Genomic DNA, 23,553 nt, shown 5'->3' with positions numbered 1-23,553 from the left:
TTTTTCATCGTGTCCCCATTTTTGGGCATAAATCTTTTGAAATTTCTGATATGTAATATTATTTCTAAATATTTCATTTATTACATTTTTTTCACAAATGTTCAAAAATAGCAGTAAAAAAATAATAATGATAATAATGATAAGGGTAATAATAATAATAACAACAATTAAAGTCTTGTGATATTGAACTGAATTTATTCTTATGTATTCTTTATTTTCACATGTTCATGTCATTCAATAAAAAAATAAAACAAATTGGCATGTATAGCAAAATATCTACACATATCTGAGTGTGCACATTTGCTTCTGAATTTATCTGAACTAAGGATTATACACCCCAATAATTAGAATTCTACACAATTAAATGATGACCCTGTATGCTTTAATTGCCATTTGGCTTTCAAACGGTACTCTAAATGAAAAAGTGTAAAATTAACTCAAAAGTCATGAACAAAATCACTCTGGAGATTTAGACTCTCTTCTCCCTTTCCTCGTTCTCTCCTTCTTTCGTTGTTGCTGCTGATTCCGTCCACCTCCTCGTGCCGACCGGTTTCCTTTTTTGCGACCTTCCCAGACCGGCATCGGTCGCTCGATCTCCCCAGGACGTCCCCCCCTGTCCGGGACACTGCCCATCTGCACCTGCACACAGGGTCACATTTGTCAACAAAATTCATACAACAAACGCATGGATTAAACTAAGCAAAAGTAAAATCTCATGACTGAAAAACATAGTGCTGAGCTGCTTTAAAATAACCAAAATTGGCCGATCTACAAGCTTGTATTGTAAGCCTTTTTAAGTTGTGTGTGTGTGTGTGTGTGTGTGTGTGTGTGTGTGTGTGTGTGTGTGTGTGTGTGTGTGTGTGTGTGTGTGTGTGTGCGCGCGTGCGCTTTAAAGATGCAGTCAGTGACATGATTTATTTCCCCCTAAAACATGATTATCAGGTATTATGATTATACTAGGAGGATTTTTTCCAAAAGAGTGTACAGAAAGAGTTAAAATCAGTTTTTTTATGTGGCCACACCCACCAGTTCATTAAGTATGCCTGGTTGTTCAGGTGGGTGGTGACCCAGCTGAAGTTAGCCACACCCAGAGTGTTGGGTGAATGGTAAAAGGGGAAGGGATGATTGTATGATGTCATTTAATCACTGTTTTTGGATCGGCACTTTGACCCACAAGGTGTCAGCCTCCAGGAAGAAATACAAAATACAAAGGGAATACATAATTGCTCATAATAACCACACCAGGGGGTCTAATGAAGTACTGTCAAGTGTCAACCTACCTCATAGACACATGAAAACCAGAAAAAGAACAAAACTATGGCACCACCTCTTTTAGGACTATTTATACCTTGTGGACTGCAGTGCTTGGTCCAGCCTTCACTGGCATAATACAAGACTGGTCCTCTCTGGCTGCCAGGAGGAGGGGCAGGGAGACTTGGGAGCCAAGAGGCAGGGATGCAATGGGAGGCACTGATGCAAGCGCGTCACTGCGTTCCTATGGATACACAACAACGTGTTGCTGAACAGACCACCAATTATGCCATTCACAATTTGTGTACTTTTTGAGGATTCCATGTATACCAACCAACAGCGCTATACAAATAAAGTCATTATCATTAACAGCAGCAACATAGCTTTTTTTTCTGGAGTACCCAAGCACACACAAAAGTATAACCCGTCATGAGAGCAGACCAAATACAGAGTGAAAGGTCAAGTTTACTAAGTATTGACAGTTTAAGTGGTTAATGTCCATCAAACATGATAGTGCTGTCAAACAAGTTTTCTTCTGCAACACAATTCTATAAAATATGTAGTGGGGGTCCCTGTCTAATCTCTCTCTCAGGTAAGGGGTCCTTGGGCTGGAATACATTGAAGACCCCTGCTATAAGCACAGTGAGAGGCCTACCTTCTCCTTCTCCTTCTCTCCCCATGCAAAGGACTGCAGAGTAACTTCAAAACGTTTGATCATCATTTGCCGCCGACACCGATAATCCTCTAATAGAGCGTGGTTTAACTTCTCAATCTGCCTCTAAAGAGAACAGACAAGAAAAACGGACAGTTTTAGAAATGTGCACAGCGAACCAAAGGACGACTTTCCTCTTTTCAATGAAAACTAAAAGAAAACTAAATATAAACTAAGCTATGATGACTAATATATATATATATATATATGGTCGACTAAAACATTTCAGATGCCTAAAGTATGAATAAAACAAAATGACATTTTATTCAAAAGACTATAAACTAAATCTAAATTTGCAGTAAAAATCAACAGGGGTTTCCTAACAACTACATACATACATACATACATACATACATACAAACATACATACAGTACATACATACATACATACATACATACATACATACATACATACATACATACATACATACATACATACATACATACATACATACATATATACATACAGTACATTCATACATATAGTACATACATACATATAGTACATACATACATACATACATACATACATACATACATACATACATATAGTACATACCCACTGTGTTGAGCTGAGAGTGCTTTTCAGAAGAGGCTCTGCCATGTCCCCACCTGGTAGAAGACTCAGCTTGGACTCCACCTTGTTTTCAAATGTGGCTTCATTAGTTTCTCAGTTCCATGCTATAAGTTTTACCACTTTATATTGCGGAAATGTATTATTTACATGAGTTACGGCTCTCTTATAAATGTATTAGGTACAGGGCTTTATACTAGGCAGGGGGGATACATTCAAGGCACTCTTGTATATTTTCCTTTTTAATAAAGCATTCGGTTAGCTAGGTTTTCTTTGCCGCTTTCTTTTCTTTCTTTTCTTCTTTTTTAATAGCACTTTACTTTTGAAACAAACCTCAAAGTGCTATGGTACAGAATAAAAACATTTGCATAAAACAATATACATCAAATGTACTATTGTGTTGCCTATAGGGCAACACAATATTGTTCTCTTCCAACTTTATGGAGTAACACTTTATAGAGTAAACCCCAAAACCCCCCAAAAGTCCATTGAGTTCAATGGAGGAGTGGTGCAAGCTTCAAATGACATTTTGGCTATCCAGACTATAAATACTGTACGCAACCACACTTGCAATTTCCCAGAATTGCATTTTCTAGTTAGAGAACCACTGAACCAAAGTAAACTAAACTAAATCTCACCTCATGGATGATGTCTGTGAACTGAGAAGCAGCGTCCAGGTGGAGGTCTTGAATCAACAGTGTTACTTCTGCGTGAGTCACCTCCTTCCTTTCAAAAGAAGATGCGACTTCATCATCATCACCCTCATCGCTGTCCTCATAGGGATCTTCCACCCTTTGATCTCTCTCAGCCTCTTCTTCTTTAACGCTCTGATCCTCGGGTTGCAACTCCTTATATCTGAGTATTTGTGCTGCTTGCAACTCAGATACAAGGAACTCTAAAATAAATATATAATAATGCAATTATATTTCAGTTATATTGTGTATCAGTGAAAAGATAATAGCGACCTTAAGCAATGCTACGGCAATGGTAGATGACAACTGTAACCGGAAATGATCCGTGCTCGATAGATAAACCTGCCGTCGCCGCAGCCGTCTCTACTACGGCAGAAGGTCCCTTCCCACGCAGCGCCTACTCCGTCTGCTGCGTGTACGCGTCGCCATGGGAACCAAAGCGTTCAGTGAAAGGGGTGGGAACCCGTCGCAGCCGAGGCTTTGCTTAACCATTTTGACCGCTACGGCGATTACGTCATAGCAACCGTAGTCCGCCTGGCGTTGCCGTCCTGAAAATCATCTAGCTTAAAGTCGCTAATATATTTGCTACTGTATAACGTCACTGTTGGGGGAAAAAAAAAGAAAATAAAAAAAGGTTGCAGGAGTCTAGCCGTCTATAAGAGATTATGTCAGTCTGTTTCCGGAGCTAAAACTAATACTTTTCAGATTACTAAAATCTATCATCTCACCACAGACTTGGTTGAAAAGGACAGGCCCCGGGACGTCTGCGCTCAGCAGACTGGTGGGACAGAACAGCTTCTCTAACGAATCCCTCAGCTCTGCCATCAGCACAACGTCACCAACCCTCCTGCCTGAAAAGACACAGCCCAGAGAAGAATCACAGTGCTGTAAATGTGCAATAGCAACCGTAAAACCCAAGGTGAAAAACGTATACATTTTACACCGACAGTTAGATGACTTATTATAACTTTAGATATCGTTGCTGTCGGGCAGAAACCTCTTGTCTCCTTATTTTCATCTCCATCTCATCAAATGGTGCTCCGTGGCTCAAATGCCAAATAAATAATGGACCTTGCCATGAAAAAGGTTGAAAACCACTGTATGAACCAATGCTGAATGAAATGTGTTCCCTTGTCTCACCTGGTAGTTCAGGACAGGTGTTCCACAACTCTGTCAGCAGCCAGGTGAGCAGTGGACATGGCAGTTCATCACACCGACATTCTCTGACACAATCACTATTCCGGGACCTGAAGAAGAAAACTGTACATTATTATTATTATCATCATTATTATTATTAAATAGTTCAGTGATAGCAGATGACACACCTCAAAAACGAGAAAAAAACTAATAATAATAATAGCATTTATATAGCGCCTTACATGAACCCAAGGACGCTTTACAAAACCATGGCCAAACAACCAAACAAAAAAACTATGTGCCATAAGCCTGAGGGAATAGGTGTCTTTTCAAGGCTGCCTTAAGAGCCCAGTGTTGGAGCATGGTGAATCTCCATTGGTAGAAAGTCCCACAGGATGGGGGCTGCCACACCAAAGGCTCTGTTGCCAAAGGTTCGCTTATTTGCACTGGGGAGAGAGAGGAGGTCCAAGTCTGTGGACTGCAGGGTATCATGCAGGAGGCCTGAGAGGTATTGTGGAGCCAGGGCGTTTTGACATTTGTAGGTGAGATGGACAGGTTTGTAATAGACCGTTTGTCAGCCTTCTGATTGGTCCCTGAGACTCCCTGACTGGCCAACCAGAAAAAAACATTCACTTTTTGCTATCGGGGGTGGAGTTAGCCTCGCGGGGTGGAGTTGTGCAGTGAGAGAATGTTGCTTCAGGCTTTCAACAACGGTAGGTTCCGTACGGAACCATTGTTTACTTAGATATGGAAGGATGACCTCCCACTTGGGTAATGACGCCCCCTGGCGATCATTCAGAGAAACTACTTCAGCTCCCGTACTAACGTAGGTAGGAAGGGCCTGTCACTCAAACCGGAGTGACCCGCCTCCAGGCTATATAAGCCCCCGGAGGCGGAAGTAACATCCTCTTAATACCACTCTCTGCCACATTCAGTGAAACAGAGGGGCATTACGTGGGAGGTCATCCTTCCATATCTAAGTAAACAATGGTTCCGTACGGAACCTACCGTTTACTGTCAATATTCCAGGATGACCTCCCACTTGGGATTCTTAAACTCCCCTCTAAGCCACAACCTACTCTCATACCCCCACACACCCCTCATACGGGTGAGCACAGCCCAAACGGGCGTGACCCATCACCCAGAAGGTCCCAGGCCCACCGGACCTGGGTGTGAAGGCATGAGAAAATAAGGAGAGACCCTGATAGACCGAAGTCCGCCTCATTCAACTAAATGAAAAGGACAAGTCCGCCTTATAAGTAAGACACACTATATAAGGAAAACACAGGGTCCCCCCCAAAATACCCCAGGTGGCTACATGCCCACCTGTGGGAGGGGAAGATCCGACTCCTCTATGACGTAGAGGAGGCAACTGCACCCAGAACCGAATGCGCTAGCGAAGAGGATTCGATATCCAGGTGATAGTAGGCTGCAAAGGTAGAAGGCGAAGACCAATTCGCCGAAACACAAATCTCCTGAACGGAGACTCCCTTTGCCAGTGCCCACGAAGTAGCCACACCTCTAGTGCTATGGGCTTTAAGTGCCGCCGGCACTTCCACACCCGCACTAGAGTAAGCCAGCCTAATAGCATCCACAATCCACCTCGAAAGAGTGGGTCTAGACACCGGCTTTCTGACAAGAACATTGCCCATTTCCACGAAGAGCTGAGAAGAAGCTCTAGAACCAGCAGTCCTGTCACAGTAGGCCTTCAATGCCCTGACAGGACAAAGGCAATTCAGCCGTTCATCCTCCACCGAGACAAACGGAGGAGGATGAAAAGCCAGAAGAACAACAGGCTCCTTAGGAACCACCATGTTCTTAGGAACAAACTTAAGATGAGGCTTGAGCAACACCTTGAGATCATTGTTCATAAACTGCATGCACTCCGCAGACACCGAGAGAGCTTGCAGGTCACCAACTCTTTTAGCCGTGGCCAAAGCCAGCAAAAGAGCCGTCTTGAAACTCAAAAGTTTCAAAGGCATCCCTACAAGCGGCTCAAAGGGAGCCCGACATAGGCCCCCTAGAACCACCTGCAGATCCCAAACTGGGAACAAAGACCTAGTCACCGGCCTCAAACGTTCAACTCCTTGCATGAACTTGATGACCTCCGGGACTTTAGAAGGTGCCTTGCCCGCCACCCCCAGGTGACAGGCATTAATAGCCGCCAAATACCCCCTAAGGGTAGAAAATGCAAGACCACTTCTCAAGCGGTCCTGCATAAATTCCAGAATTTCCTGGGCTGACGCCACATGGGCCACCACCGGTGGAACACGCGACTCACACCAGTCCTCAAAGGCATTCCACCTTCCATCATAAGACGCCCTCGTAGAAGGCGCCTTAGCACTCTGAATGGTAGCAACCACTTCAGAAGAAAAACCAGCTGCCAGCAGGTTTAACCTTTCACGTGCCAAACCCACAGGTCTAGGACCTGCAGGTCTTGGTGGAAGATCTCCCCCCTGGCCTGACTCAACAGATCCCTGCACTGAGGCAGCTGCCAACCCGGTTCGCAAAGGAGAGGGGCGATCGCTGATCTCCACGTGCCCTTGTAGGGAGCCACCAGGAGCATCTCCAGACCGAACCTCCTGACTCTCTCCAGAGTGGGTCGGATTAAGTCGAAGGGGGGAAACGCGTACAGTAGACCTCTCGGCCACGTGTGCGCTAAGGCGTCCAACCCCAAAGGGAGGACTGCCCTTCACCGCGAAGAACAACGGACACTTCGTATTCTCCGCTGACGCAAACAGGTCCGCCACTGGCTGACCGAACTTGCGAAAATCTGGCTCGCCACCCTGGGGTGGAGAGACCAATCCTCGTAGCGAGAACCTCCCCTGGACAGGAGATCTGCTCCGCTGTTGAGGAGACCTGGGACGTGTAAGGCCCTGATCGACTTGAGGCGCGACAAGCACCAAACCGTCAATTCTCGAGCCAGACGGTCCAGTGGCAACGACGACAGGCCCCCCTGTTTGTTGACATAAAACATGGCCGTCGTATTGTCTGTCCTGACCAGGACGTGACAATGCAAAATCCAAGGCTCGAAATGCTTAAGCGCCAGGAGTATAGCCATCAACTCCAAATAGCTGATGTGACGACCCCTCATCTCCAGAGGCCAAAGCCCCTGCGCTGTGCGCCCCTCGAAAGTGGCTCCCCATCCACTGAGACTGGCGTCTGTCGTGATCGACTTGTGGGAAACCACCTCGCCAATCGAGACTCCGCTGGTGAGGAACCCCTCCACCAGCCAAGGAGACAGGGCGATCGCGCAGGAAGGGGAAACCGTAACCTTCTTGTACTCCAAGGAGGGCGGGATCCCGAGGGATAACATCCATCGTTGAAAAGGTCTCATATGAAACCTGCCCAAACGCAACAGATATACTGCGGAAGCCATCATTCCCGTCAGTACCATGCAACTCCTGTAAGTGACCACCTGGCCCACTTGAAAGGAGTCGAGACATTCCCGAAACCTGTCCACCCTCTCCTCTGAGAGACGGGCCGACATGTCGGACGAGTCCAGAAGGACCCCAATGAATGTAAGACGACGTGCTGGAGTCAGCATGCTCTTGCCGTGGTTGACTATGAAACCTAAGGCCTTCAGGTGAGCCAAAACCACTTGTGTGTGACGCGCCACTTCGTGGGCGGAGCTCGCTGAAATCATCCAAACGTCGATGTACGTCGCCAACCTGACGCCCTGCTGTCTCAGCGGGGCGATGGCTGCTTCGGTCACTTTCACGAAAACCCTCGGGCTCAGTGACAGACCGAAAGGGAGTACTGTGTACTCGTACAGGCGACCCTCGAAGGCGAACCGTAGGAATTTCCTGTGTGGGGGATAAATCTGGACGTGCTGATACGCATCCTTCAGATCCACTGAACAGTGGAAATCCCCTTGCCTGACCGACCGTAACATGGTGGGTACAGTTAGCATCCTGAAAACGTATTTCTTCAGGTACACGTTTAGTGCCTTTAGGTCCAGGATGGGACGTAGCCCCCCCCCCCTTTTTGGGCACCAGGAAATAACGGCTCCAAAATCCCATGCGGGATTGGGTCCTATCCAGCTCCACTATAGCACCCTTGCTTAGCAAGGAGCTGATCTCTTCTCTCAAAAGATTTGCTTTTAAACCACGCGCCCTGGTATGAATAACCCTGCTCGAAAGCGGGGGTATGTCTGCGAACTGTAACCTGTAACCCCTGGTTATCGTTCGAAATACCCAATGGCTCGGGTTGCATAACTTCCACTGGCGCGCGCAGCGTGCTAGCGTGTTTTGAGCGAGAGAAACCCCACCACTGTGCTTCCGTGACGGCGGAGCTTTTTGGCGGCCGGACCGGAAGTGGGGAACCTGCGTATCCGTATCCGGAACACCCGGATGCGGAGCGCAGGGGTTCAATAGGCCGCAAGGCGGGAACACCTTCTGATTGTACCGCTTGACTAGCGGAGCTTTTTGCGGCCGGACCGGAAGCGGGGAGCTAGCGAATCCGTATCCGGTGAAACCGGAAGCGTTCGGTTTTCGCTCGATAGAGCAACAGGAGGAGCAAAGCGATTCGACTGATAAACAGACTCGCCCACAACTAAAGCATTCTCCCCTGACAGGAGAGGAACTTTTACGCATAACCTCCACTGGCACGCGCAGCGTGCTAGCGTGCTTTGAGAGAGAGAAACCCCACCACTGTGCTTCCATGACGGCGGAGCTATTTGGCGACTGGACCGGAAGCGGGAGACCTGCGTATCCGTATCCGGAACGACCGGATGCGGAGCGCAAGGGTTCAATAGGCCGCATGGCGGAAACACCTTCTGGTTGTACCGCTTGACTAGCGGAGCTATTTTGCGGCGGGACCGGAAGCGGGGAGCGAGCGAATCCGTATCCGGTGTCACCGGAAGCGTTCGCACTTCGCTCGATAGAGAGACAGGAAGAACCAAGCGATTAGACTGATAAACAGACTCGCCCACAACTAAAGCATTCTCCCCTGACAGGAGAGGAACTTTTACGTTTAATACCTGCTCTAAGGCCTTTATGCTTGTCCCTTGACCCGGGCTCATAGTAGGCCGACAGAATTTCTGACTCAAAGTTAAATTCATAGCATCGCTCACGCGAGGGAAAGCCCACTCGCGCGCATGAGGAACCACATAATTGTTTGACGTTAACATTACTGGTTTCTGATAAAACCTGTGATTGATTAAGGAGTCCTGACGGGACTCCATCATTCTTACAGGAGGCATGCATAAAGGAGTCATATTGTCGACGCGAGGGATATTCCACTCGCGCGCATGAGGAACCACATAATTGTTTGACATTAACATTACTGGTTGCTGATAAAACTTGTGATTGATTAACGAGTCCTGACAGGACTTCATCAATACTACAGGAGGCATGCATTTATCTTAGCCCCTGTCCTAAGGCCTTTATGTTTGACCCTTGACGAGGGCTCATTAGTAGGCCAGCAGAATTTTGTGACTCATTGTTAATTCATTGCATTAACCACGCGAGGGATATTCTCCTCGCGTGTAAGGGGAACCATCTAAATGTTTGACATAACATTACTGGTTGCTGACAAAAACCTGTGATTGACAAAGGAGTCCTGACAGGACTACATCAATTTTACAGGAGGCATGCAAGATGGAGTCGTCTGCGCAATAGAGTTGGACAGAAACAGACTTTGTTCTTTCAACAGATTTATCTGGGACACAAGAGGCATATTCATTGACATTCACATTTTTATTTCCCCGACGCGGGGAAAATAAACGTCCTCGTTTGGGGGGAGGGGAACCGGGTGACACCACGGACCCCTGCCCCAACACAAACCCCTCTACAATGTCCGCAACTAAAGCATTCTCCCCTGACGGGGGAGGAACTTTTATGTTTAATACCTGCGCTATGGCCTTCATGCTTGTCCCGTGACGAGGGCTCATAGTAGGCCGACAGAATTAGTGACTCATCGTTAAATTCATTGCATTGTTCACGCGAGGGAAATTCCCCTCGCGTGTAAGAGGAACCATATAATGTTTGACATTAACAATACTGGTTGCTGATAAAAACCCGTGATTGATTAAAAAATCCTGACAGGACTTTCAACACTTTTACAGGAGTCATGCAAGATGGAGTCATCTGTGCTAGTGCAATAGAGTTGGACAGAAACAGACTTTGTTCTTTCAACAGATCTATCTGGGACACAGGAGGCATATACATCGACATTCTCATTTTCATTTCCCCGACGCGGGGTACAGAAAATAAACGTCGTGCCCACCACTCTATACTGGGGTCTGACAGAACCCAGAAAAGATTGTGCTTGTGTAACTTCCATGAGGATTGTAGCGCTTTAGTGAATCCAACATCTCCGTTGCAGAAAACCAACGTCCTCTGCCATCGCTCCACCCGCTCCACCCGCCTGACTGGCGGGTGGAGGGGCAGTTGAAGTGCTGGCGCCGCAGGGGCCTTACCTTTCACTGTAAAGACAGGGCGTGAGCCATCCTCCTCCGCCATGTCCTCCTCCTTCTCGTCCTCAGAGTATCCTGAGTACGAACCCTAGCTCTGACTGGAGCTCAGGTCCGATTCGCGCCTGAAGGATCGGACTGCTTTGTTAAAGTTCACGTCGAAGGGGACGTCCCCGACGGTCACATCACAAAGCTACTCTTTAGGCACCGCGCCCGTAGGAGAAATGGTCACCGGAGGGATATTGTTAGACTTCTTAGTCACCTTCCTCGCGGTAACTCCGCCAGACCCGCCAGCTCCAGTGACAGTGGAGCTAGCTGCGGTCGGCTGCACGGCAGGCGGTGTCTCACGTCGCTTGGCGCCATCTTGACCAAGGCGCGCTGCTGAACAAGCGGTGCCCCGGACGGCAGCGCCGCACCTTGACTATCGGTGCGGGCCGCCTGGGGCGGACAGCCTGGGCTGTAGGATCCAGAGCGTTGAGCCCTCCTGGTGGAGCGCAGGCTCCGAGGCCTGCCCTAGCCAGGTGGAACCGATGTACCATAGCGAAGCAGTGTAGTTAACGTTAACAAGGAAGCTGTCGAGCAACGAGCTAACGGCTAATGCTAGGCCAAACTTGGTTCAGGCAGAACATACATTCCCTCGGCAGAAAGGCAAGAGGGACCATAGCGAAACATGTAGCTAACGTTAACAAGGAAGCTGTCGAGCAACGAGCTAACGGCTAATGCTAGGCCACGCTTGGTTCAGGCAGAGGCCTTAACAAGCTAACAGCAGAACAAACATACATTCCCTCGGCAGAAAACAAGAGGGTTCATAGCGAAGCATTGTAGCTAACGTTAACAAAGGAAGCTGACGAGCTAACAAGCTAACGGCTAAAGCTAGGCCACGCTTGGTTCGGGCAGGGCCTGAACAAGCGGAAAGCAGTGTAGCTAACGTTAACAATAGCAGACGAGCTAACAAGCTAACGGCTAATGCTATGCCACGCTTGCTTCGGCGAAGGCCTGAACAAGCAGTAATAATCCTTTGTTATAAAAGGAAATAACCGTCGATTTAGGACGGAACAAGAATAAGTATTCTTAAGTACGGGTTAATTCAACACTCGCCAGTGGGCGACTCCAATGCCACCGCTTTAGGCTAATGCGCGAAGAATAATAATACAAAGGCTGAGTTTCAACTTATCTGAATGTGATATCGCAGAGAGTGAAAAGAGGATGTTACTTCCGCCTCCGGGGGCTTATATAGCCTGGAGGCGGGTCACTCCGGTTTGAGTGACAGGCCCTTCCTACCTACGTTAGTACGGGAGCTGAAGTAGTTTCTCTGAATGATCGCCAGGGGGCGTCATTACCCAAGTGGGAGGTCATCCTGGAATATTGACAGTAAACGGTCCGCTCTGCGCGGCACGGCATTCGTGCAGTACGGCCGCGCGAGGTGATAGCGATTTCGCTCATTATAATGAATAAGCTGCTTCAACAAACTAGTTCACATGGACCTTATCAATGTTACTAAGAGTTTCGATTGGGTACATATATTTTAAATGGGCAGAATTACTAAAGCCAGCCTATTATGTGAGGAGAACTATAGGCTGGCTTTCATTTTCCTACCCAAAATGCACTGCGCTTTCTCTTTCTATTGATCTCCTCTATCTGATCCAGAGGATTAAACTAATTAAAACATATATTTTCGGGGGAAAACTACTGTTTTGCTATGTAATTACTGTACTTTTTTCTTCCCTTTTTATTAATATCACGTAGATGTGTTTTTTTTGGTACTTTATATAGCTGTAATGAGGCTATGAAAAAAAAATCCCATCCACTTCCACTATAAAAGAATCTGCAATGGTGATTCTGTCCCACTGGGATTAAACAAATTAAAACATATATTTTCGGGGGAAACCCCCTGTTTTGCAATGTAACTACAGTGCAGTTGTTTACGGTTGGGGGTGATGGGCAGCCAAGGCATATTCAGTCCAGATGGGATGTAACAAAGGTGTGAATGAGGGTCTCAGCCACAACTAAGGGTTCAATTTATACATTGCAACCTACTGTGAGCTTGTAGTGCATGTATTTAATTCAAGGGTTAGAAACATAATAATAGCACCGCAATATACACCGGCCATACAAAAGGAATGACCAGAGAGTGGATAGATATGAAAAGCAGAGGCATGGATTCCCACAGAGCCAATCCTCAGTTCCATGTCATAGAGCAGGGGTCTTCAACGGGGGTCTAGGAGGACCCCTAGAGGGAACTTTATTCAAAAATAGCAGATCTGATTAGCTATTTTCAGCAAAGATGTTTGGTGGGGACTGGGGAGGGGGGAAAAGAGCAGACCAAGAGTACAGAATGAAAGGTCAAGTCTACTGACTAAGTAGCCTATTGACTGGTTTAAGTGGCTAAATATGCTATACTGTATATATCCAGATAGGGATGTCATGAACTAAAGGTATCTATGAAATCTATGAAAAACGTTTGAGACCCCTGTAATAGAGAATTGGTTCTCTAAGAGGGGTCCGGGGACCCCCAGGTGTCCTTGAGGGAGTTTCAGGGGGTCCCCTGTTAAATGATTGTTAGGAACCAAATTTACTGGGTATGTAACTCAGAGAGTGTACGAATGGAACCAAATGAACCCAGACCATTTGGTTCAATTTGTACACTCTCAGAGTTAAATTAACAATGATTTTACAATATAAATGGGGGTTTCAGAGATAGAAATACCATTAAATGGGGGTCCTTGAAATGTAAATGGTTCAGAATCACAGTTAAACATCTCTTATTGGGGTCCCTGGCATATCTTTTCAAATGGGGGTCCGCGGGTTAATAAGTGTACATTTGGGGGTCCTTGACATGAGAAAGTTTGAGAACCATAGAGAGTTGTTATGGTCCATAATGAACTGTAGAACAGACTATCAACAGCAACAGTAACGACACCTACCCTAAAGCCTTCAGTGCACGAACAGTCCTTAAACTTCTCTTCATTCTGGCAGCAGAGACGCCCGTTTCTTCTTCAGCAGTCTGGTGTATTGTTGTTGTTGCATAAATAGACATAAAAGGTATTTATCGATCTATGGTTTGTTGCACTAAGGTTGCACCAGCCATTGCCAAAATGCCAACCAGGTTTTGTTTACAACATGTACACCCGGAAGCGTGCCAGTATAACCACGCCCCGAACCATTTGATTGGTCGCTGCAAACAGTGCAAAGTCTCTCGCTTATGCCCACCATGCGGCTCGATTACGCCAACTTCGGTGGTTGAAGGAAAAATCAAAAGCCCATACACAAATTCTAGTTTAAATATTTTGATAATGTGTGCAATTGTAGCTGTGCACTGCGCCTGTGGAAATATGCTTAGTCTTTTCATGGATCTCCTTTTAGTAGACCTTGTACCAGTGAACGGTACCGATCATGAAACTGTATGCAAACTTCTAATAAAGTCTTCAATCAATCAATCAATCAATCAATGGAAAGAATTCGCCTAATTCTCCAGACGTTATCATATAGGCTTACCCAAAATAATAATTCCAGTTTAAACATTTTGATAATTCTCCAGATATAGGCCTACACAAAATAATAATTCTAGTTTACACATTTTGATAATTCTCCAGATGTTATCAACAATGTCCTCCAGTCAATTTGGTCTTGACTCAATTGCATCATGAGGAAATGTGTGCTTAGGTTATAGTGACAGCTGCTATCGTCACCATCATCATATGTGTATATATATATATATATATATATATCCCTATATTTCATAGGCTACATAGGCCTATATTGTCTTTGAGGTTAATGTACACTGCATCGTCGGCATTACCATCATCACCACCAGAAGCGGCGATTACGCAGGGCATTGTGGGCAAGTGCCCAGGGGCGCAATGGCACAAGGGGGCGCCAGGGGGCGCCAGAGGAGAGAGAAGCGCTGCATGCATTCTTCCCCTTGCCGCAATGCAAGATAATAGACCAATTATTTGTTTACTAACATTGAGACTGAATGCACAGCTGACTGTATCATGTAATCAATTCCCAACAGATCCCCAAACCTGTTGTTTTGGGGAGCACTGGTTATTCAACCTCCTCTTGTGTGCTAGTGAGGTGCTCCCATGGGAGCGCCCTTATCGAGACATATATACTTCATTGCGCAACGGTGTTCCACGTCAAGAGTAGCTGATATACAAACTCACATCGCGTCACCAATGCAACCCTTCTGAGCTTGGAGGTCTGCGGCTCTGCGCGCGACACCGTCGCAGGACGGAGCATAATTAGGCTTCATGGACTGCAGCTGGGCGAGCAGTAGACGCTCTGGTGATCCAGTGGATCGGGTGGGTGATCAAGAGGAGCGCTCCCTCTGTTCTGATGACGGTGAATAGAGGTGGGGTTTGAAGGACAACTGTTTTGAATCGCTATTATTGTTTACAATCAACAGAAACTAAGGATTATGTATTTCAAGTGTGAGAATTTACAGTAAAAATCCTAAGCATTCTTCCTCCACACTGGGAGAAAAACGGCATCTGAAAGTTTGATGGAATGCATTTTTAAACGCAAGTGCCATCCATTGCATCCTATGAGCGGTGGGGTTCATTCGGTGCCTACCTGCGTGTGCATGCTGGTTTTTAACAGTGTGACGTGGACCATTAAGGCAACTGATAATTAACCAGCTGAAAACCCTTGTCGGTAACACTTGGGGAGGCGTGTGGTCCGTGGGGGGGGGGGAGGCGTGTGGTCCGTGGGGGGGGGGGGGGGGGGGGGGGGGGGGCGCATCATAGGTACATTGCCCAGAGCGTCAGATGTCCCAGCCCCGGGCCTGATCACCACCACCACCATACTTAAATATGCACATTTCATGAGTAGATAACAATGTATAGACCTAGATTTAATAGGCTAATACATAGCGTCTTTGAGGTTAATGAATGTAGACTACCACCACTACCACATAATATGCACACTGCATGGGTAGGCCTATAGTTACAGTTTAAATAGATAGAACTAGATCCATCATCATCATCATCATCATCATCACCACCACCACAATAATAACATAGCAGAATGCAGTTTTCACAATCAAAATGTTTATTAACAAAAAGATTAATCAACGTTTTCCTCCCCGACAGGCCCACCAAGGCCCCGCGCAGGGCCTCCCACCTGAGCCGCCTCACACATTATGGACCTCTTCATTCAGTCTGTCGGCCAGCTTCTCCCACAGGCCCGAGGAAAGAGGGGGCAGGGGAGACACAGGTAGAGGGGAAAACACAGTCTACTATGACAAGTAGAGGGGAGAAACAAAGCTGCTTGGCAGCCTAGAAGGCATGGACTGATACTAGACCGAATTTTATAACAGAGTTAATAGATATACTTGCCAGTAACTGTTATCATTAATTGGAATTTAGGGTCACTCTTTGTCCATTACCATCAAAATGTGGCACAGCACTAATGTGAACTAAATGAACAGTCCAAAAGAGATCCCTGCGCTATTAGGCAAGCAACTATGTACACAAATAGCTCAAGAGGAGAGGAGCAGTTACACTAGTGATGACCACCAAGACATGTGTTGTCCTCTACACATTTAGCCAGGGAATGGGGTGCACTTTTCTTGCAATTCTCCTTTGAATGCTGTTGCTCCTTTCTTGAGCACTTTGGGGGTCGCCCAGGTATCAACAAAGCATGTCTCCCACCGAGTGCTGCCTTTCTTTTGGCAATTGCTGGTGGTTCTACACCAATCATTTTTGAAGACTGCAGATATTTGGCTTTGACCTGTGGCACCTTACCAAAACAATGCAGAGCGGATACGATGGAGCTGTCACTCATTTTGCTATAGGTTTCCAGAAAGGCGCGAATTGGTGCTGTGAAGGTTTGGGGGTTGTCTTGGAGCTTCTCTGTGATACTGCTGCAGAACAACTGCAAACCTGCCTCCAGGTCCTCTACAGATGATGTGCCTAAAGGAAAAACAATTAAATATAATCAAATAATGTTGGTGATTATTAAAAAAAGAAATGTAATACAGTCAATAGAAAATACTGGCACATCATTTGTCACTGACCTGAGGTGTTCAAGCTGCCGGGTGAAGGGACCTCGTCCATGCTCTCCTCCTGAGAATAGCCCTCCTGAGCACTGCTCAAACCTCCTGAGGCGTTAGATCTGACAGATTTATGAAACGTCTTGTAGTAAAGCCTGCAGATAGAGAGAGAGAGAGAGAGATAGAGAGAGAGACGAAAAAAACCAGGGAGAGTGTTTTTTGCAGGTCTTTCAAGTCCAAGTGTATCAAAAAAGCAACTCGGTTCAGGCTGCACGGTTGTGCCGAAAGTCTGGGGACGGAGATACACCTAAACCTAACATAAACCTACCCTCAGTAAAGTAAAACTAACGCTGGTGAATGCTAACCTGGTGAAATGTTAACCTGACGAGTGACGACGCTGGTGAATGCTAACCTGGTGAAATGCTAACCTGCCGAGGCTGGTGAATGTTTATCTAGTGAATGTTAAACTGGTCGGACCAAAGGTGATTAACCGAGGTGCTTTTTTGATACACTCTGACTGAAAGACCTGCAAAAAACACTCTCCCGAACAAGCAATCAACATTAACCAGGATCATAAATACTCAATATATCATAAAGTACCCAATATTATTTACCTGTAGTAGTAATAATAACCTAGTCATAAGAAAGGAATTTCTATTTTCTGTATTTCAACAGGTTTCTAACCTGTAACAAAAATGAGGATCTGGACAAATGGAGCGGTCTGCAGCAGCTGCAATGTAATTGTCGCCTTCTTGATCCTGTAGTTCATATTTGATTGTAGCCAGTGCAGACGAGGGGGAGTGGCCAGTCTCAAAGAGCACCATCAGTTTCTCAATAGTCTCGGGTGAGACATCTCGCCTCCGCAAAGCTTCAGTGTCCCATAGCCGGTGGTTGTGCTCATGTCTGAGATTGATGTTGAATAGGTAGCCATCCTTGATATGAGGATCCAAAGACCTAAATGGGAAAACGTAATAATGCATTAGTTATAGAAACCCTTCAGTGCCTAATGATGAAGTGCAAGTCTGAACTGGCGTGGAAAGCATGGTTGTAGGGACCAGTCTGGATTCTTGTTTGGTGGCTGAGAATGATGATGATTAAACTGAGGGCTGTTATGAAAAATACATTACAGTTACTTGTAAAGCATCTTGCAGACATACTAATTCTCTACCTCTACTGACATACTAATTCAGTGTACTAATCTTTTTCTTTTTAAGTCAGTTAGACAGTAATGCATTTCTAGACGAGAGCCTTAGAATAAACCCTGGATCCAGAATAATTTGTGAATATTACAGGTTTACTGTAGTGTACTGGAGGTTTTATCTTAATTACCTCGACTTCCTATCTTTACTGAATAATTTCCGTTTCAGGACCAAGCACATGGTGGCACAACATGATGTGTTCTTGGTTGATTTCACACCTGTTTTGCTGGGTTGGGTTTTGTGCTGACATCTTAAGTCCACCTAAGACACAAACAAACTTGCAATTAATGCACATTTAACCAAACTGGCTGCACACTAGGGACATTGTGTACGCGGATCCCAATGGAATCCTGGCAGCAATTATGCTCCTTGGGGGAGACATAACAAAAACAGCTCTGTAATATTCATTTCAGTTAGCACTGGTCCATAGCGTTAGAAGGAGAACTCCTTCTAACACTATGGACCAGAGCTATACTGCTGCCTGGTTCTACTTATGAGAATACAATAACATTAATACATTTCCCTCTTCTGTTTACAGTGCAGATATTATCTGGTTTCTAGTACGGTCATTTATTTTGAGTGTGCCCTGGTTCTTTTGTCTTTTCTCTGAGTATTGCTCTCCAATCCCACCCACCATACATATGACATCAAACATAAAGTAGACAATATGAAGGGTCAATATTTTCAGTGCACAGCCACTTGGATAAATACACAAAATATAAATACACGATAAATGTATTTACTTGGGATTGGCCACTGCCCTAAATCATAATATACACCAGAGAAATACATGCAGGCATGGTCATAGCTTTTGACAAACTTACTTTGTAGGCGTTATATTGTCCAGGTTTGTATGGATACGTTCTACCCTTCCTCCAAGTTACCTTGGAGGATGTTTGAAAATCTTTCAGCCATTTGTGTACCTCATCTTCGGAGGTAATTCTTAATTTAATTTTGGCCTTAAATTGGCCCTCTCCAGTCTCCTCATAGGTGCACACCAAATGGTCGTAGCCCCCAGGTAGCAGTTTCTGAAAGAAAGAAAGAAAGAAAGGTAGAAAATCTTCGCGAATGCCTAACATTATAACTTATAGCCTGTCGCACAAACTTAAATCATAGGCAGGGATGGGCACAGAATACAAAATAATATTACACAAAAAAAAAATATATATATATATATATATATATATATATATATTAGTGCTGTCCGAGTTAACTAAATTAATCGCAATTAACTCACCGTTATGTTAATCGCGATTAATTATTTTAATCGCAATTAATCGCATATTTACAAACATTGGCTACAATATCGGCTATATTGGCTACAAGGTCCATCCCTGTTGATGTAACAAAAAATACAAAGTATAAATAAAGCATAAAGGTGGACACAACAGTAATCATATTAAGTCAATTTAGCAGATCCTTATACCAATCAGCTGCAGTCTGTTTAATACAATACCATTATGATTTATTCAGGTTTTTAATTTATTTCGAATAAAAGATTGACATACTTTTGCATAAATCCAGCAAATATTTCCACTCCCAAGTTAATAGGGCCACGAAAGACTTGAAAGATATCCCTCTAAGTTACTTTGTGACCTGATAAAAGCTGATGACTTATTTGCGATTAATCGCGCGATTAACTACATAAATCATGCGATTAATCGCGATTAAAATATTTAATCGTTGGACACCACTAATATATATATATATATTTCATTAGTTCGACTAAGGGTTAGGGTTAGGTTTTAGGGTTACATGTTTAGGCATAGTTTTACTGAGGTTAGGGTTTAGGTTTGGGCTAGGTTTAGGCATAGTGGTTAACATTCACCAAGTTAGCATTCGCCACCAGCGTTGGCAGGTTAGCATTCACCAGCATCGAACAAATGGAAGTGGAACGCCGAACAAATGTAAAGGCCATAATGGAGCATGTAGTTAGCTATCACATTCACAATGTAATCGTATTTAACGTTAATATCATGGAAAAAAGAAAAAAAGAATCCTGACCTCCAAAAGTGTACTTTCAATGTTATCTCCGCTTCCTGGCTGCTGGCAGCGTTGACAACGTGGCATGCCGATATGTCAAAATGATAAAGTTCCTGTATGGCGAAAAAGGCAATATAGCAGCTGCAGCTGCAGACTTGCAGACCTGTGTTGTTGATATGCGATTGTTGTGAAGAGAGTGAGGACCAATCTTCCTTGGTGAGGACCCGGAAGTGATTGTTTTCCCCCACTCGTGTGTGTGTGTGCGTGCGTGCGTGCGTGCACAAGCTCGTTCCTGACGGCACGTGAACGCGCATGCATGTTTTCGGCAGAGTGTATTTTGGAGAGCTGCTGGTTTTCAGTTTCGCCAGCAGTTGGCGCCAGATAACCTAATTTTATCATTATACTCTGCAAGTAATGGAGAATTGATTGATTGAAGTGTTTATTAGCAGTTTGCAATAGAAAAAAGTATAGTTTCATGACAGCACATAAATCACTGGTACAAATCTCCATATATAGCGATCTCTATAGAGCTGATTCCGCTGACTCATTCTGACATCACTCCTGTGCAAATTGACGATTCTTCCACACTTTCACTTTGCACTATAGGTCAATTACACACCACCTTTGTTCAGGATAACACGCCTAAAGGAACACAAGCCTACGAGGCGTGACACACAACAACATCATGCACAGAAATATGAATCACGTCAACCAGAACGAAACCAGGAATTGCAGGATCAGAGATCACCAATCACCATATTATACAGTATGGGCATAACAGGGACACAGACTGACAGATGCGGGACACTTACTTCTCATTCCACGTAGGCTATCACCCTGTTCCCATCCGACAACATATTCACATTCACTCTGCTCTGCCACAGCGCTGGTTTCCATTTAGGCCCTGCTTTGCCATGACTGTGAATAAGTCTCAGAACCAGACACTACACCAAGTTGGGTTCTTCTGCCCAGGAGACTTTTTCAGCCATGGCAATTTCTAGTTTGTCGGCCAGCAGGGCTGGCAAAGAAAGCAGACTGCATATTCTTGCTCGAGATGAAAAAACGAATAAAAAGCGCTACTTTCTCAGCAATGTTGTCTATCCTGAAGTCCACTGCAACAGTTATCACAAAAGGGACACAGTCATGAGGCACAGACAAATACAGAGATCTCCATAATGGGCATAAAAGGACACAGACAGACAGATACAGACAGAGATCTGCATACAGGCATCCAAGGGACACAGACAGACAGATACAGAGATCTCCGTATATGGACATACAATGGACGCAGACTGACAGATATTACATATATCTCCATATATGGGCATAAATGGACACAGGCAAAGAGATGGTCAAAACTGGTCCTATGACAACAGGTTTAATGGAGAGATCTCCATATATGGGCATAAAATGGACGCAGACAGACAGATACAGATATCATACATGGGCATAAATGGACACAGGCAAACAGATGGTCAAAACGGGTCCACAGGTATAATGGGGTTTGCATTAAGGGGCGGGGTATTCATTCCCTATCTACATCATTCCTGAGTAGGCCGGTCCCCATGCGCAACTAGACTCTTGGCCACCGAGCTTCTAGTTTTTTCATAATGTCAGATCCACCATGTGCTCCATATTTGGATTTAATGATGTCATATCGATGATGTCAGAGATTCCCAGGTGGAGATATATATATATATTCCCGTCCCCAGACACACGTTCTAGCACGTGAGGTGACTACAGATAAAGGTTCATTTCCTTGACACTGATAGACGTCTTCCTCCAGAATACAGAGGTCAACGAGATCACAGAGACTTTTTGGCTGTCAAGATGGTGACATTAGAGTCGAAGGCAGCCGACATTGAAGAACCCCAAACGGAAACCTGTGTGGTGGTGGCGGCGGCCCCTGTGGTTGCAGGTCCAGAGCAGTATGCCAAACACCCTTTGCAGAACAGATGGGCCCTGTGGTACTTCAAAAATGACAAAGCTAAAAGCTGGACAGAGAACTTGCGTCTCATCTCCAAGTTTGACACGGTGGAGGACTTCTGGGCATTATACAACTACACCCAGCTCCCCAGCAAACTGGGCTTTGGCTGCGACTACTGCTTATTTAAGGACGGGATCAAACCCATGTGGGAGGACGACGGGAACAAGCTGGGAGGTCGATGGCTGATGACCCTCAGCAAGCAGCAGAGGACAAACGACCTGGACCGCTACTGGCTGGAGACGCTCCTGTGTTTGGTCGGAGAGTCGTTTGACGCGGCCAGCGACGACGTGTGCGGCGCCGTGATCAACGTTCGACCCAAAGGCGATAAGATCGCCATCTGGACCAGCAACTGCAACAACAGGGAGGCCATCATGACCATAGGGCAACATTACAAAGAACGTCTGAGCCTCTCTGGCAAAGCCTTGCTCGGCTACCAGTCGCACGAGGACACCTCCAGCAAGAGTGGATCCTCCACCAAGATGATGTACACTGTCTGAACAACCCCGTCACTGACCTGCATCACATTCATACTTTTTTGTTGTTGTGGTCAGCTAATTACTTTTTTTTTGTTGAAAAAAGAACTGTGAGATTCCCTTAAACCGTTTTGGGCATTTCCTAGGCCCTAGGAATGCCCAAAACGGACCTAGGCCATTGCCTGCTGAGAGCAGTTTTTCTGGGTTGAGCTAAACAACACCTCATCTGATGACACGCTCACGTGACTTTCAGTGATGTCATCAGAGTCACTGATGGCATAATTAGTGTGGTTACCTATAGGGTAACCACGCTATTGTTCTTGTCCATTTTTATTTCACCAAGAGTAACCTTTTTTTCTGTAACCCCAAAGTCCATTGAGTTCAATAGACCTTTTCTGTAACCCCAAAGTTCCAAGTCCAAATAGTTCAATGGACTTCTCCTGTCCCTGTTCTGACTGGACAATATAATGTCCAATCAGACAGGATTGGTCGAGCTTTATGTGACATCACAATATATAGGTAACCACACTCGCAATCTCCCAGAATTGCAACTTTCTAGTTCCTAACTACACCAGCCGTCTGATGCTACACCCAGAGTGCACTGCCATCTTTTGGCTAAAATAATTACTTTCGCTGCCTTCACTTAATATGAAAGGCATCTGTCTTTCATAATGGCAGAGATGTCTCCGGTTTTGTTACATGTCTTAATAGTTAATGGTGTATTTCTAAGGTATTCGCCTATGTTTTTTTTCGCCTGCATGCATTTGGTCCTTTCGCATGGCACTTTCGCCGTGGAGGAGAGTCTTTTCACCTATCCTGTCTGGCCCATTCACCACAGTTGAAGAGCCATTTCGCCTGCCTTAGATTGTCCATGTTTGCATGACAGTGGTGTTACCTCACCTGTCAAACAGTGACCATTACACATGGCTATCCTAAGCACCCCATAGAAATCACATTAATACAGATTAGAGCTATTGGAATCAGGTGCGTCCAAATAATTAAATGGGTTAGATAATCACCAGGTTAGATAATCACCCGCCTCACGGTTACTGAGGTTAGGGTTAGGATTATTAGGTTTGAGGTTAGGGTTAGGGTTAAGGTTAGGTTTTGGTGGTCGGACCAAAGCAATTTAAGG

General features: G+C 45.3%; 3 protein-coding genes across 4 annotated transcripts; 1 reads left to right on the top strand and 2 right to left on the bottom strand.

Moving 5' to 3' along the window:
* Positions 1-190: 190 nt before the first annotated feature.
* On the bottom strand, positions 191-13,878 carry LOC308289661 (protein FAM98A). Its single transcript, XM_080731406.1, has 8 exons — positions 13,706-13,878; positions 4,370-4,476; positions 3,958-4,080; positions 3,176-3,432; positions 2,523-2,603; positions 1,907-2,029; positions 1,349-1,495; positions 191-639 (listed from the first exon to the last, which is right to left on the bottom strand). Exons 1-8 carry the CDS (start codon positions 13,816-13,818, stop codon positions 457-459), a joined length of 1,134 nt encoding a protein of 377 aa, XP_080587532.1. The 5' UTR covers positions 13,819-13,878; the 3' UTR covers positions 191-456.
* A 1,932-nt stretch (positions 13,879-15,810) lies between these two features.
* Positions 15,811-20,160, bottom strand: LOC308290326 (uncharacterized protein). 2 transcript variants are annotated; one of them, XR_013962280.1, is made up of 6 exons: positions 19,980-20,160; positions 18,800-19,003; positions 18,194-18,236; positions 17,461-17,730; positions 16,801-16,931; positions 15,811-16,696 (listed from the first exon to the last, which is right to left on the bottom strand). XR_013962280.1 is itself a non-coding variant. In XM_080732123.1 (6 exons), exons 1-6 carry the CDS (start codon positions 20,043-20,045, stop codon positions 16,287-16,289), a joined length of 1,212 nt encoding a protein of 403 aa, XP_080588249.1. In that variant the 5' UTR covers positions 20,046-20,160; the 3' UTR covers positions 15,811-16,286. The 2 variants fall into 2 exon arrangements, 1 of the variants encoding a protein (XP_080588249.1); XM_080732123.1 differs by having other exon boundaries at positions 18,106-18,236.
* Positions 20,161-21,788: 1,628 nt separating this feature from the next.
* On the top strand, positions 21,789-22,442 carry LOC308290162 (eukaryotic translation initiation factor 4E-like; the record flags this gene model as incomplete). Its single annotated transcript, XM_080731937.1, has 1 exon — positions 21,789-22,442. The coding sequence occupies one exon, from the start codon at positions 21,789-21,791 to the stop codon at positions 22,440-22,442; it is 654 nt and encodes a 217-aa protein (XP_080588063.1).
* Between the last annotated feature and the right edge of the window lie 1,111 nt (positions 22,443-23,553).

This window comes from Nannobrachium achirus (genome assembly GCF_963921795.1).
Source record: "Nannobrachium achirus genome assembly, chromosome: 8".
Taxonomy (NCBI): Eukaryota; Metazoa; Chordata; class Actinopteri; order Myctophiformes; family Myctophidae; genus Nannobrachium; species Nannobrachium achirus.
The sequence above is the reverse complement of the archived record's forward strand: the minus strand, read 5'-3'. Positions and strand labels throughout refer to the sequence as shown.

Excerpts from the sequence above, each read along its gene's own strand:
- LOC308289661 (XM_080731406.1), bottom strand. The coding sequence starts at position 13,818 with ATGTCTATTTATGCAACAACAACAATACACCAGACTGCTGAAGAAGAA. Across the intron at positions 4,477-13,705 it reads CGTGCACTGAAGGCTTTAGG|GTCCCGGAATAGTGATTGTG; the intron begins GTAGGTGTCGTT and ends TTTCTTCTTCAG. Across the intron at positions 640-1,348 it reads CAAGCACTGCAGTCCACAAG|GTGCAGATGGGCAGTGTCCC; the intron begins GTATAAATAGTC and ends CCCTGTGTGCAG.
- LOC308290326 (XM_080732123.1), bottom strand. The coding sequence starts at position 20,045 with ATGCCACGTTGTCAACGCTGCCAGCAGCCAGGAAGCGGAGATAACATT. Across the intron at positions 18,237-18,799 it reads GACAATATAACGCCTACAAA|GTGGACTTAAGATGTCAGCA; the intron begins GTAAGTTTGTCA and ends TTTGTGTCTTAG. Across the intron at positions 16,697-16,800 it reads CGGCAGCTTGAACACCTCAG|GCACATCATCTGTAGAGGAC; the intron begins GTCAGTGACAAA and ends TTTTTCCTTTAG.